The sequence below is a fragment of the Prenolepis imparis genome, unplaced genomic scaffold, assembly GCF_030444845.1.
Source record: "Prenolepis imparis isolate NDT839.2.m4 unplaced genomic scaffold, iyPreImpa1.0 SCAF_3, whole genome shotgun sequence".
NCBI classification, from domain to species: domain Eukaryota; kingdom Metazoa; phylum Arthropoda; class Insecta; order Hymenoptera; family Formicidae; genus Prenolepis; species Prenolepis imparis.
This window is the reverse complement of record NW_028141161.1, coordinates 21,420,995-21,437,138: the sequence shown is the minus strand read 5'-3', so window position 1 is coordinate 21,437,138 and position 16,144 is coordinate 21,420,995. Positions and strand designations below refer to the sequence as shown.

The window sequence follows — 16,144 nt, the reverse complement described above, 5'->3', positions numbered from 1 at the left end:
ATTCGATTGGGCGGCTTGGCGCAGCGAGGAGCCTCACGCCACCGCGACGCGGCGCTTTCGCCACTCATAAGAGGCAGCGTTCGGGTGCACGACGGATAGCCAGGTCTTTCCGAGGGAGTTCGCCATTGTTGGTGCACGTATATTTCTGACCAGGCCGTCAACGATCGGACAACATCCAAGATGGTACGTAGCCGCGTCGCGATGCCGTCGTCGCGATCGCGTTCTCGCGACCCCAGGAGACGCGCGGTCGCGAATATTTTTTTTCCCCCGGGACTGGCGTCGCCCTCGCCTCGCGATCCTCGATCGCCCGTTCGCGCATCGTATCCGAGAGAGGAGACGAGGGCCCCGTCGTAAGAGAAGTCTCTCCCTCTTACCGTCGCGCGAACCCGAGAGAGAGAGAAAGCGTGAACGACGATTACTCAGGATTGCGCAATTTCGACGCGCGTGGAATCTCGCCGCGGATCCCGGGTTTCCGGCCACGCCGTGTCTTCGGGTTCGAGAGAGGTTCCGCCGCACGCGGCGTCACGTCCGCGACGTGTTTCGAGCGGAAATATGTTTCGCTCGCAACGTGTCATGGTGCCCGCTGATGTCGAGCAACGTGCTCGCGCCGACCCGCCTCGCGTGATGCCTCGTCCTTCGCGATGGGATTCTCATTCTCGGCCACGCGGTTCGCTCCCGAGGGGTTAATCGGGGTATCCGCCTGCGCGGTAGGAAAAATGTACATATAGTCGAGCGTCGTGAGGGGAAAATGCCCGATAACGAGGACGTCGAGGTGGACGGGACGCTACGCGTATGGAGAGGCGTCCGGAGCAGAGAAAGAGATCGCGCGATATAGATGTGAAATGTGAAAATTCCGTCTCCGAGCGGAAATCTTTTATCGCTGCGCTCTCCTTCCCCTCTCTCCCCCTCTCCCTCTCTCTCTCATTTTCTCTCTTTTTCTCTCGCTCTCTCTCGCTCTCTCTCGCTCTCTCTCGCTCTCTCTCGCTCTCTCTCGCTCTCTCTCGCTCTTGCTCTCTCACCGACGTGTCACGATGCAGCCTCGTGTCGACACGCGAGGCAACGTGCTTTCATCTTTCTTTCTTCCGAGAGACTTCTTTGTCGAGGATGCTGATCGAGAAATGTGCGTCTAGCCGAAGCGAGGAAATATATAACGTTAAATATTAATTAATTCTCCGTTGCTGTGTATTCTTTATCTTCTCTATTTTATATTCCGATTTATTCCGATTTATTTTTCCGATCTACTTCATTTGAATTTCATTTTTATATTTGTCCGTCTTCTCGTTCAATTTTCCTTTATATCTATTGTGTCAATCGTGAAACTCTGCTGCCTTTTTCTGTTTCAATGAATATAATGTTTTAATTTATTTTAATGTTTATTTTAATTTATTGTTATGAAAATGTTTTACTTTGGCTTTTAATATCTGTTCTTTCTCTCTTTTTCCAAGCTGTTACTGCATTTTATATTGCGCATTGTTTCATCATTTTATTTAATTTTATAATTTATTTTTTCATTTTTTTACTTTGAAGTGGATAATTGTTTTTACTAATATCATTCAGAATATATAAATTTAACATGAATATATATCATTGTTCTGTTTTTTTTGTAGATTCTTTATTTAGGTTAGGCCTAAAAGCAGCATGCTTTTGTCCCTTTGTTTCTTGATGCACATTTTTCTTTCTACTTGTTAGTTTTATGTTACTATATACATTTAATAAAATTACTATTATTTTTTTAATCAAATATTAATTTTAAAGCAATTGTGGATATTAATTATTTTGACACATATACAGAGAGTATATATTCCAAACTGGTAATTTTTTAAGTCCTTTGCAAAAGCTTTTGCTTTTCATCCAACATTCATACATTAGTTTTTTTGGCACGATCAAAAAGATTGATCTTCCAGCACACAAGGGTTACTCTGTAGTACGTCGTTTGGTTTGCATCTGCAGCTGATCGATGTACATTGACAATGTTGACAGTGCAATGGAAGAAGAGTAAAGAACAAATGTGTTTAAACGCTGCTAGTGGACCTCTATCCTTATGTTCGTTACTAATATGCTACGACACAAATGTTACAAATCCTTTATTCTCTTAATAATGTTAGAATATTATTTCGTAAAATTTGATGTTGTTATTGTATGAGATTAAATTGTGATTTAATATAAAAAGGATGTGGAAAGAATTTTTTTTTATATAATTTGGAAATAATCAACATTTTCTCATATATTGCAATACGTTGCAATAGAGTTGTACGAAGAATTACATATACAGCGAACAAAGTGCATCAATTATTATATATTATACATTTAGAAATTTATATATAAATATGCATCGTTCAGATAAATTGGAATTAATTTTGGTTTTAATTAATCTGTAATCTTGTACCCGTATGAAAAGAAATTTTAATCGTGAAAATACATTGTTGCAGGTGAACTTTACGGTAGACGAGATCCGTACCATGATGGACAAAAAGAAGAACATCAGAAATATGTCCGTCATTGCACACGTCGATCACGGAAAGTCAACTTTGACCGACTCCCTTGTATCCAAGGCTGGCATTATCGCTGGCGCTAAGGCCGGTGAAACCCGGTTTACTGACACGCGTAAAGATGAACAGGAGCGTTGTATCACTATTAAATCTACGTAAGTCGCACCTCTGTACTTATTATATCATACTACTTATATCGATCTCTTAATTCTGTTCAATATTATCACTCGCTGCTTTCCTTCCAGTGCAATTTCCATGTTCTTTGAACTTGATGAGAATGATTTAGTCTTTATCACAAATCCTGATCAACGTGACAAAGACGAGAAGGGCTTTTTAATTAATCTAATTGATTCACCTGGACACGTAGATTTTTCAAGCGAAGTCACAGCCGCCCTTCGTGTCACTGATGGAGCTCTCGTTGTCGTCGACTGTGTGTCCGGTATGTATTTAATATGATTTCTTTCTTTTTCATCCAACACACTCGTATATTAGCTTCTTTGGCACGATCAAAGAGATTGATCTTCCAGCACACAAGGGTTGCTCTGTAGTATGTCGTTTGGTTTGCATCTGCAGCTGAATGATGTACATTGATAGTGTTGACAGTGCAATGGAAGAAGAATAAAGAACAAATGTGTTCAAACGCTGCTAGTGGACCTCTATCCTTATGTCTGTTACTAATACGCTACGGCACAAATGTTACAAATCCTTCTTTATTCTCTTATAATGTTAGGATATTATTTCGGAAAATTATATACAATCTTTACAAAGATTTTAATATTTTTCCAAAATAAGAGAAAAACAATTATAATTGTTTATTTGTTTCTTTCTAGGTGTTTGCGTACAAACTGAAACTGTACTGCGCCAGGCAATCGCGGAACGTATCAAGCCTGTTTTATTTATGAACAAAATGGATCGCGCACTGTTGGAACTCCAGCTGGATAGCGAAGATCTTTATCAAACTTTCCAACGTATTGTTGAAAATGTTAACGTTATTATTGCAACGTACTCTGATGATGACGGTCCCATGGGCGAAGTTAGAGTAAGTAGAATGGAATAAATCAATCTCCATTTTTGGATAAAAACAATTAATATATACATGCAGTTCCTCTTTAAATACAATATATTTAAAGAGGGATTGTATGTCCAACACTCATACAGTTTAATTTCTTTGGCACGATGAAAGAGGTTGATTTTCCTGCACACAAGGGTTACTCTGTAGTACGTCGTTTGGTTTGCATCTGCAGCTGAACGATGTACATTGACAGTGTTGACAGTGCAATGGAAGAAGAGTAAAGAACAAATGTGTTTAAACACTGCTAGTGGACCTCTATCCTTATGTCTGTTACTAATACGCTACGGCACAAATGTTACAAATCCTTCTTTATTCTCTTATAATGTTAGGATATTATTTCTATCTCCGTTTTTAAATAAAAACAATTTATTTAAAAACAATTATATATACATACAGTCCCTCTTTAAATATAATACATTTGTAAACAGGTAGATCCCAGCAAGGGTTCTGTAGGTTTTGGTTCCGGTCTTCATGGTTGGGCATTTACTCTAAAACAATTCTCCGAAATGTATGCTGAGAAATTCAAGATTGACGTAGTGAAACTCATGAACAGATTGTGGGGCGAGTCCTTTTTCAATCCTAAGACCAAGAAATGGAGCAAACAAAAGGAGGTTGATAACAAACGATCCTTCTGTATGTACGTTTTAGATCCGATTTATAAGGTAAGCACTTTTTTAGTCTTTAATATTATCTAAAAACACAAAAATGTTTTATTACAAAAAGTTATGAAAACTAAACTTATTTATAGGTTTTCGATAGTATTATGAATTATAAGAAGGAGGAGGCAGATACTCTTATGCAAAAACTGGGAATTGTGCTGAAACCCGAGGATAAGGACAAGGATGGTAAAGCTCTTTTAAAGGTAATAAAAATTTATTTCAAAAATAAATGTATAGATATGTACTTACTATAAATATGCATATGATGATAATTTTGCTTTTTCTGACACCTCTTCTGATTTATAATGAGAGAGGATACTAGTATCTGAGAAATGCTCGATAAATGTATTGGCTTTCTTTACTTTGGAATATTTTTTTTATCGTATTATACAATTTTTCTAGGTTGTTATGAGAACGTGGTTACCTGCCGGAGAAGCTCTACTTCAGATGATTGCCATTCACCTGCCATCTCCTGTAACTGCTCAAAAATATCGTATGGAGATGCTGTACGAAGGACCGCTTGATGATGAAGCTGCTGTTGGTATCAAGGTTTGTAATATATATAAGAATTGTAATATATGTATAATTTTTTCTGTAAATATTTCAAACACATGATGAGCATTTATTTCACAGACCTGTTCCGAAATTTAATGAAGGAAAATTGAAATTCTGATTTTAGAATATATAGATAAAATAATAATCGACTATATATATATATATATATATATATATATATATATATATATATAAATAAAACAATAATAACTTTTGTCTATTAATTAATCATCTCTTGTCTAGAATTGTGATCCGAACGGACCTTTGATGATGTACGTCTCGAAAATGGTACCGACATCGGATAAAGGACGCTTCTACGCTTTTGGCCGAGTGTTCTCGGGCAAGGTGTGCACCGGCATGAAGGCTCGTATTATGGGACCCAACTTCCAACCGGGCAAGAAAGAAGATTTGTACGAGAAAGCTATTCAACGTACCATTCTGATGATGGGTCGTTACGTCGAAGCTATCGAAGATGTGCCTTCCGGTTAGTAGTTCAAGATTTCTAATTCTGGTGCCATTTTATTCCCATATATTTTTCAAAGGTTTACATGATGATTGTTCGACAGACCTGTTCTGATAGTTCATGATCGATAAATAGAACGGCCAGCTGATTTAACTAAACAAAATTAGAATTTTTTTTACATTATAGATGTTCAGTTAATCGTTTATTAACATATCGTTTTATAATGCAGGTAATATTTGCGGTCTTGTCGGTGTTGATCAGTTCTTGGTCAAAACTGGTACCATCACGACGTTTAAGGATGCGCACAATATGAAAGTTATGAAATTCTCGGTGTCGCCCGTCGTCCGTGTCGCGGTAGAACCGAAGAATCCTGCTGATTTGCCAAAATTGGTCGAAGGTACGTAAGCTTTCTAGTTTTATTTATATTTAAATATAATTAGTAACATTTTAAACAAATATTTTGTTAGAAATATATATATATATATATATATATATATATATGTATGTATGATTCACATGATGAGATTTACTTGAGCATTGGGTTATGATAAACCATGATTTGAATTTTTCCATCTGATATCGAAAATTCGTTAAATATTATTTATTTTGAAATCTTTTTTATTCGCGAGAATTATTTGATTTTTTTAAATTTGATAGGTCTCAAGCGTTTGGCAAAATCCGATCCTATGGTGCAGTGTATCATCGAGGAATCTGGCGAACATATCATCGCTGGTGCCGGAGAGTTGCATCTCGAAATTTGTCTGAAAGATCTTGAAGAAGATCACGCATGCATCCCGATTAAGAAGTCCGATCCCGTTGTATCTTACAGAGAAACGATTTCTGAACAGTCGAATCAAATGTGTCTTTCGAAATCTCCGAACAAACACAATCGGCTGTTCATGATGGCTTGTCCGATGCCGGACGGTCTCGCTGAGGACATCGACAGCGTAAGTTTGACATCTCTCTCTTCAGGAACTTAATCATTAATGTAACGTCTCTATAAAATCGAGAAATATAATAGATTAAATGATGAGAATGTATAAACTTTCAACTTAGAAAGAGAGGGAGATAGAAATAAACCAAAGTAAGTTTTATTTCTCGACATCTTGCAGGGCGATGTTAACCCGCGGGACGACTTCAAAGTGCGCGCTCGTTACTTGAATGAGAAATACGATTATGATGTTACCGAAGCTAGGAAAATCTGGTGCTTCGGACCCGATGGCAGCGGACCCAATATATTGGTCGATTGCACCAAGGGTGTACAGTATCTCAATGAAATTAAGGACTCTGTAGTAGCTGGATTCCAATGGGCTACGAAAGAGGTAAAGATCTATTTACAGGATTTCTCGTCTCGCATATAATGGGCGTGTGATCAACAATGTTCAATGATACAATTTGTGTCTACATTATCGCAGGGCGTTCTTTCGGAAGAGAATTTGAGAGGTGTACGTTTCAACATTCACGACGTAACGTTACACGCCGACGCGATTCACAGAGGTGGTGGTCAAATTATCCCTACCACAAGACGTTGCCTTTATGCCTGTCTTCTCACTGCCTCACCCCGAATTATGGAACCCGTTTACTTATGTGAAATTCAGGTAAATCGTGTTATTTCGATAATGATGTACATTTTATACAAATCGATGAATAAAAAAAAATCTATGAAGAGACGATTAAAACTCAATTTTTTTTTACAGTGCCCAGAAGTAGCGGTCGGTGGTATCTACGGTGTGCTGAACCGTAGGAGAGGTCACGTGTTCGAGGAACAACAGGTGGCGGGTACTCCCATGTTCGTAGTTAAAGCTTATCTTCCCGTAAACGAATCCTTCGGCTTCACCGCCGATCTACGCTCCAACACCGGTGGCCAGGCGTTCCCACAGTGCGTGTTCGATCATTGGCAGATCCTGCCGGGTGATCCGACGGAACCTAGCACTCGACCATACCAAGTCGTGCAGGTATATATATATATATATATATACATTTCACGTCGCGTGTTTCACCACGTGCATAACTGATGGCGATGATCGATACGATGCCACCGCCATTTTTAATCTCGTGGAAGAGAGAGAGCGTTTTTTAGTTTTGGCGTTCCAGTAATGTCCTGGTTCGCCTGAATAGGGAAACGTACATTCTTTTATATAAGCAAATAATCAGATCGGAGATATAAATAGTAGTTACGTTTATTACAATCGCAATTAAATTGAGATATTGATGATGAAAATTTGTGTGCTTTTTTTGCAGGATACACGTAAGAGGAAGGGATTGAAAGAAGGTCTCCCAGACTTGAACGCGTACCTCGACAAATTGTAACCTCAATCCGCGCGCACCATATTTAAATACCTATTTAAATATTGTAATTCGATTAATAAATCGCTGGAGCTACTGTATACAATTACAACATCGGTTTATTATAAATTTTGTTTTGCGCAATGATCCGTGAAAGACACAATTATAAATACGAACAAGGATAATAAAATGTAATTATATAACGAAAGAAACAAGAAAAATGTGCAGAGTATATCTGCATGTAAAAGTGCAAAGGGGCGGTATGTTTTGTACATTTATTTAATTAGGAAAGCAACGTCGACTGGTTGCTTATAACTTTTTTTTTAGCATATTGGGTAAAGCGCTATATGGCTGTTATTCGTATTACGACGTTTTCCGCGCTAATCTTGTTTAAACGAAAAAGAAAATGATTCTGTAATAGTTTATACATATTGCTTTTTTACCGGAATTTAGTCAATTTTGCGTTGAGGACTACAATTCTACAATTGATCGGATGCGAACAGTTCCCGAAATTAACTCAAACGGAAGAATCATCTCAACAATGTACTCATTACGAAGATATCAAGGAATTAAAGATGAAATTATGAAATAGAACACAACATTTTTATTCCCTTTGCTCAATATATACCGTAATAATGACGATTATTAATAGAATTTACGACCAATTTCCTTCAATTAAAGATATTGAGACGCAATGCGCAATGATTTCATATAGTATATAAAATCTTATTGTTTTAGTAAGCAAATCTGTACATATATTGATTGATCTGCAGAATGTGATACGCTATTTTTAAATGTTTAATGGACTCTGATACTTTTTTCTACTGAGAATTGATATTTCTACAATTAAGTCTTACATTAGATTACTTTTACATTTTATCTTGCATGTGAAGATTAAAAATGTATTTTTGTTTTTCCTCACAATTATTAATTTATATATATATATACAATATATATTATTAATATATTATATAATTTATTATATATATATATATATGTATAAGCATTATATATGTATAGACATAAAGCTAGCACTAGATTTATGCGTAATTCGCAAGTAGTGAATAGAGGATTTATAATAACGAACGATGAATTGCAGATCAAGAATACGCGTATAATGTGGCGCCAAGTTACGAAAACAACTGCACTCGTGATTCGAGCGACGTGATGGAAATCCGATAGAGATGAGTGGCGACGGAGATTTATTTCTTCTCGTTGCATCGCGAAATCGCAGGGTCTCGAAGCTGCATAGGTATTACCAGTATCGGCTCGTTGCACTGTGGCTTGTCCGTGTAAATGGACCACGTTCGTTCGATGCAGTCGAAGATACCTGCAATTGATGAAGCCGTCGATAGTAATAATTATCTTCTCAGCAATCTCGCACGCGCGAGACGCAGAATTTTCTCATTCGCATTCAGATCTTTGTGATTCTGCGAAGAGAATTCTGAGAGAACTTGGAAACGTGCTTTGATTTTAATCGGCCGGCGTCTAATCTCGTTGTCAGAATAGTTGATAGGGAAATCCCAAATAAGTATGACGTTATCTTTCTTGCGTTTATCCCATATAATATGCTTCTTATATTTTCTTAATAAACATCGACGCTTGGTCATTTATAATTATGTAATCGTACTATCAATTTTAATCGAAGAAAGATAAAAAAAAGGGAAAGAGAGTAGCTCTAATAAGCTCGACTTCCTGATTTCAGGACATACCGGTGGCGATCGTTTTGATGTCACGAGTGTTGTCCTCCTGATATACCTTGAACTTATCGTCCGTCTGATCACTAAGTATATCGATCACATCCTGACGACATTCGGGCGGCGGATGCTTGGAGATCGCCTTCATCCTGTTGATGCTGCTCTGTATGATCATTCCTTCCACTTCTGCCACTTTCAGACGCAGATACCTGAAACAATAGAAATTGCTTAATACAAAGGCGTATAGTTAAAAAAAACTGTACGTTAGTATTCAATTTTATTCGATGCATACATTATTATTCAATTACTTCAGCATTCTCGACTATTGACGCAAATATCTCATTTGTAAATGTGTGAAAATATAATTGATTCATTCCATTATTGGTGTATGTACAATAATCATTTATGTTTGCGATTTTAAGTATTATTACTTTAATAATTATTATTATTTCAATCCGATTTATGAGTACTGACACTTTTCAGTCGAGCCTAAAAGTTGACAGGAGACAAGAACGCAAGCGAAAAAATTATGTCGGCAGAACGAGAGAAATGATGAAAGATACGGCAAATATTTTACGCAATAATAACGCATAATGTGGACGTAATGTATACTGGTTGCAATGCGATGTGTTCTCGCCTGGGCTGACAGTCAGGATGCTGAGCTGCGACCTGGCGGCGTCCGCCTCGGCCGGGCCCACCTCGGAGTTGTGAAACATCCGATCGCCCTCCTGCGCGAGAAACGTCATGTTCACCGAGAAGCCCTCCGCCGCGCCGTAGCCCTCATTCCTCAGGGTCTGCTGCGTCTGCACGAAGTTCTTCACGCCCAGAAGCGCTCGCGCCAAGAAGTATCGCGCTGCGCGCAAAATTATACGAATTATACGTTTTTTTTTTTTTTTTTTTTTTTTAAGGATGAAAGATGCGTAAAGCTCGATTTTTCACCTCAATCAAGTTACAATCTCATAATCAACACGATTAAATACAATACTTTCTCGACAAGAGTTTCAGGATAGAAAGATAGTTATATATATTTTTCAAGTACTTTCAAATATGAATTTTAATTAATTTTTTTTTTTACGTTTAATTGTAGAGATTGAAACTTCAGGAATAAAGGGATGAAACTCACGAGTCTTGCCGGATCGCAGGACAGCGGCGCTAAGGGTATTGATGCTGTAAACGAGGCCGTGATGATTGTAGCCCATCGTATAACCCGGTAGGAAACCAGCATAGCTTAATGATGTGAACTTCTCCTCTCGATAACCAGCCTCGATTACGTGAGCGCTCACCAGGTACCAGTGATTCAAGGTCTCCTCGAGGGCGTCTTCGTTGTGACCCAGAATCTCCTACGCTTTTCGTTAAGCGCGCGTATCACGAAAACAAAATAAAATCGAATAAACAGAATAAGTACTTAGATGTAATATTAAAAGTAACGAGATATAATAATATAAAATATATAATAAAATATATGTATAATATTCTATATATATATATATATTTATATACAGAGTGTTTCTTAAAAGTAAGTACAAAAAATTGAAGGGGATATTCCTTGGCTTATTTAGGAAGAAAACCTGTATTGAAACAAAGCAGTTTAAAACATATGAGTCGTTCGCTCGAAGAACGACTTAAGTCGACTTAAGTTGTTGCAAAAAAAATTGAATTAAAGATTCAACTGTGTGATTCGAGTTATTAATTATTATGTTATTCAGCTTTTATATATTTTAATATACACGTTCTTATTTTGCTGAGTAGCAAAATATTTAATAACTTGAATCATTTAGTTGAATCTTCAATTTTTTTGTGCAAAAACTTAAGTCGACTTAAGTCGTTCTTCGAGCGAACGACTCATATGTTTATAGGACATTTTCTTCTTAAAATAAGCCAAGGAATATCCCGCCCTTTCAATTTTTTGTACTTACTTAGGTAACACTTTATAATCCTTTATATAACAATAATAATCGAAATACTGTTTTATAGTCGTGAAATAATCCCTGCCGTTTCATATCTTGTTACGTAAGGCAATAATTGTGACATTTGAAAGAGAATTGAAAAAGGAAGTTATAAATTAATAATGCGTCCCAATATCATTATTATTGTTTTGCATAGAAGACGAGATCATCATCCGGCTGTATTCGTGTTTATATCTATTTTTATAAAACGTAAGAGAGCGAGTTAAAAAGTTTTTTCCTTGTTGCGGGTTTTTCCCTACATAGAATAGGGTTTTCCCCTACATAAAATAGATGAGTTTTTAATTATTGATTATTGTTTTTGATTTACGCGTTTTGTTATATTATACGAGAATTTTAACACAAATTGGTTTCAGCAGCCCAGTTAGAAGGAGCAGCGTAAGCAGCACGGGTAATAATCTAATCTAAATTAATTATAATATTAGAGGTAATAAAATATGTATAAAAATTATATGGTAAAAGAAGTTTGCATTCCATGTTAATTCATGCGTGTCCGTGTTCAGTATTTTAATATGTAAATATTTTTCTCAATAGCACAGTTCTAATTAAATTATAATAATATGCTACAAAATATGTATATAATTATATTTAAAAAATTTGCATTTCACACGGGATTAATTCATACGTGTGCGTTTGTTTAGCGCTTTAATATTAGTAAATATTTTCCCATTGTAACTGCTCTAAACTCTAACTAAATAACAGAAATGATTATTATATCTTGAATTTTAATCGACTATTTATTATATAACTTCGAGCGATATTACGATTTCAATTATTTTTCTCACATCAACGCGTTATGAGATATGACGAGAAAAATCGATCGTAAAAAAATAAAAAAAACATCACACTTTATCTTATCGTACATCGTGATTACTGTTGATATTTACATAATGAACACGAGACACACGATTCAGATATCTCACCTTGACGAGAACGTTTACTCTATATCGGTGAGAGATACATTTATTAATCTATTTTGACCATAGGCGGCGCCAACTATTCATGCAGGTGGGCCAGCGTTTATATGGGTGGGCCAATTATTTATTTATTATGTTATATAAGTTTATATAACTAAGGATTATATAACTATTATATAACTAAGGACAGAGTGAGGACAGCGTAATTTTAGGAAGGGCCAGAATATTTTTAGATGAACCAAGGCCCATCCTTGGCGCCGCCTATGATTTTGACTTATCACGCTTACATGTCCTGGTTGGTTGCACATGATAGTCGTACAGCCAACTGGAAGCGAGTTTCCCTGGGTTTCATCCGTGACGTTCGAAATAATGTCATCCAGATGCATCAGAAACAGCTGCAACGATTATGTTACGTGTTTATTTAATTTGCAAAAATTGCTCGATTCTTTGCACACGCAAAGGACAAATCAAAATCTTGATTTTAAAACAGATTATTATCACGCGAACAATTTCGCGATTTTTTAAATTTATTTCGAAATAATTAAGATAAATAAAGATGAGAAATTTTAAGATTCTAAAATTAAATTATTAAATCTTTAATTGATCCTTAATTAGAGCTTAACATTTTTTCTCTCCGTATTTATAATTAAATAAAATGTTCAATCTTTTACCTCGAAATCAAAACTGACAATTTTCTCTTTTTCTTTTTTACTTTCTTATTAATTAATTATCTGATCAATTATATACTAATTATTCTTATCAATTAACTGTATAGCTATATTTTACAAAAATGTTCAATCTTTTACCTCGAAATCAAAACTGACAATTTTCTCTTTTTCTTTTTTACTTTCTTATTAATTAATTATCTGATCAATTATATACTAATTATTCTTATCAATTAACTGTATAGCTATATTTTACAAGGGACATACCTTGTAAAAGGGTACATTCGCACCATCAGCTGTTCCCTCGATTTCTCTTAAGTATTGCGGGAACTGTTTCTTTACCGCGTCAAGGGTTTCCTCGTAAACCTTCTTGCCCTTTTCAGTGGCAAACAGCGGTAGAAAGGCTTTGTTCAACGGTGTATAGATGTCCACGAAATCCTGGATCATCTTGGCGAAAGTGCGCCCCTGATGTGGGCAAACAAGAGACACGTCAGGAAAAAATTCGATTATATCGAGAGAGATTAATTCTCTTTTTATTTATACTCATATAGATTTATACTCAGAGTATGAACTCGCAGCTTAGAAAGAAATGCGTGATTTCCTATATAAAAATTCCTTGAAAATTTACATTAAAAAAAAAAAAAGATGAAAACAGACTCTACCCGATTTCAATTTCCTCGTCGAAACCTCGTCGTCTCTTCGATTCTCTCGATCTCGAGAGCGAATTAAAGCGAATTAATAATAATTAAGATTTATCGAATTAAAAGAATTAATCGAACGCAGACATGATTGGTATGTCGCGTGATAATGTATGCAGAGAATTTAATCCGGGTGAACGTCACCCCGGCCTTCTTTTCTCTCTCTCTTTCTCTATACTCGCGCTCTCGTTCCGATTCGATTATCTTATTATGCACATTTTTTTATTACTCAATCGTGCATGTGGATATGTCAAAGTTGATTTGAGACATTGCTTCTATTAACGATGCCGATTTATATATGTCATTTACGCTATTTACGATCGTAAGAAAAAGTGTTATAAATATAACATTATCAGTGACAGATATTTCTTTCAGTCTATAAACTTTCATTTTTTTCAAATTAGAAAGACACAAATAAAAATGCAACGAAACAAAGCAATCGATCGAATTGTCTTGACGATAATATAATTTCATATAATTTCGGAATAAATCGAAGTAAGACGATCTGTTACATTAAATATAATTAAAGTGCGATCATCATTAAACTTGAAATCAGAAACACGAGTGACTATATCGTACACTGAAAAGCAATAAAGTAAAATAATAATCGTTATACAGAAAAATCACACTCTGATAGATCGTGAGAATTTGAAGAAATTAAATAAGATCTATGTAAAAGTCTGATCCTTACGATATCGAAGCCAATCTCGTAATGCGTTCCTCGAACGTGGATTATAGGAACGACGTTCCTGCGGCCTACGTTCTTGGAGATCGGCTTGATCTTGCACGAATCCGTCGCCATGTCTTCGTCGTGATGATAAAAGAAAATGTTCAGTTTTTCTTCTTCTTCTTCTCAACTCGATGGATGTTCGTTCTGAATTGATAATACATTGTTTTTTAATGCTTGACAGATCGCGATTCGGTGAATCAGAGCCGCAATTTAAATTAGTAGTCGAAGCGTGAAAAATGACATATCGTACACACATTAGTCATTATTCATCTGGAAAGCGTTTATCAAGTTGTAATTGTTAATGCGTTAAATAATATATTTGTATTATTAATATCCGATCATAATTATATATTATTAACAAGTTGAATAGTGGTTGCATAAATTATTTGCCATGAATTATTATTACTACGACAAGCAACACGTTGCACTCTGTTGTTTTTTATATAACTCTTTCATCAAGTTTCCGATTTTATTCAACAGTATCCAGTTTCTTTCTCTCTCTTTCTCTGCACATTAACGAAGAAAAAAGTTGATATCTTAATCCACGCGCAGTGTTAGGTATAATATCTAGATACATTTTGTGTATCTGAGATACATTCGAATTGAAATATCTATCTGAGAATTGCTTTTCTCAGATACTTTTTTAGATACATTTTCACATATTTCTTTGAATTAACAATTCTTTAAATTTTTAAAAAATTAAGACCATTAGAAACAGCTGACAGTGCTATCGTCATTATTCTCTATTTGTCAAACAAGCAAAAAAATATTACATCAATATATCGCACGTTCTCCTTATATAAAACATTTGTTTTCATGTTCAAAGTTTAACACAATTATATATACATATATCGTCATCAACACCGGTTGAGCAACTATTTAGCATTGGTAATTAAATTTTAGTACTTTATCACTAGGAGAAATAGTTTGAGTGACGATATCTTTGAGACATTTTTGAGTCAAGGCTAACGAATAAAGTCGTGAACAAAAAAAATTAATAAATAAAAGATTTATTTAGTATATTTTATGCATATTTATCATTATTATGATGAAATATAATTTAAAAGTATCTGATGTGTATTTGAGATATTTTTATCTGAGTATCTGTATCTATATATTTGTATCTGTATCAAGATTCATACTGTCCACGCGTAATCGGTAACCGGATAGTGCGAAAATGCTGCGATAATCTTGTAACCGCATGTAGTTTCAATATGAAGGGAACACAATCTCTTCTACTTGATTTTCGCGCGAAAGGAAAAAAATAATTAAACACAAAACATGCGTGTTCGCTGATGAATCCGAACCACGTGGGTCCCCTGATTTGTCTCTCCTTCGCGTTTCACTCTTCGTTCACGCGGGAAAAATAATAGAGAGAGATGAGAAGGAGGGAAAGGAAGAATGAAGAGCGATAATCACCCCATCACGCGTACATACCTGATGTCTGTGTAACTTCTACCTGAGTTCGCAGGTATCTTCGCAGATGACACCGATCTAATGATATTCTTCTTATCCGGCCGTCTGTCACCTGGTTCTCGACGACTGACAGTTCCTAACGATCGTTGCGCGACTGACAATTCCTCGCCTGGCGATCGGGAAGACTCGCGAGTGTCTTTTATCTGGCTTTTATCGCGTTACATCGCTTCGCGTAATCGCGGCCGCGACCCACCAGGTGGAAAAAAAAGAAAAACGAGACGAGAGAGAGACGCGAGAATTGACGTTTCTCGCCACGTGCACTGCCACCCACCTTACCTTGAGACGATCTCTCGTAGGTATAGATCCGGGAGGCGAGGGCCGCTGATAGCCACCCGGATAAAGAAAAGAGAAGCTCGTTTAATGTCGTCGTCGTCGTCACTCTATCTAACAATAAGAGCATCGAATTTGCTGAACAATGGTATACAAATGATTAGCTTCGACGATGACGATGTTGTTAAAAGTCTCGATCAATC

The 16,144-nt window shown here is 36.2% G+C and overlaps 2 protein-coding genes across 2 annotated transcripts; one reads left to right on the top strand and one right to left on the bottom strand.

Moving 5' to 3' along the window:
* The first annotated feature begins 32 nt into the window (after positions 1 to 32).
* Eef2 (eukaryotic translation elongation factor 2) lies at positions 33 to 7,636 on the top strand. Its single transcript, XM_083034236.1, has 14 exons — positions 33 to 183; positions 2,430 to 2,644; positions 2,735 to 2,928; positions 3,320 to 3,528; positions 3,990 to 4,223; positions 4,310 to 4,423; positions 4,623 to 4,769; positions 5,019 to 5,259; positions 5,468 to 5,635; positions 5,896 to 6,185; positions 6,351 to 6,560; positions 6,654 to 6,836; positions 6,936 to 7,193; positions 7,480 to 7,636. Exons 1-14 carry the CDS (start codon positions 181 to 183, stop codon positions 7,546 to 7,548), a joined length of 2,535 nt encoding a protein of 844 aa, XP_082890362.1. The 5' UTR covers positions 33 to 180; the 3' UTR covers positions 7,549 to 7,636.
* Positions 7,637 to 8,113: 477 nt separating this feature from the next.
* Positions 8,114 to 16,059, bottom strand: Tan (C45 family peptidase tan). Its single transcript, XM_083034237.1, has 8 exons — positions 15,633 to 16,059; positions 14,157 to 14,339; positions 13,035 to 13,232; positions 12,390 to 12,497; positions 10,345 to 10,561; positions 9,834 to 10,074; positions 9,237 to 9,430; positions 8,114 to 8,854 (listed from the first exon to the last, which is right to left on the bottom strand). Exons 2-8 carry the CDS (start codon positions 14,265 to 14,267, stop codon positions 8,727 to 8,729), a joined length of 1,197 nt encoding a protein of 398 aa, XP_082890363.1. The 5' UTR covers positions 14,268 to 14,339; positions 15,633 to 16,059; the 3' UTR covers positions 8,114 to 8,726.
* Positions 16,060 to 16,144: the final 85 nt, after the last annotated feature.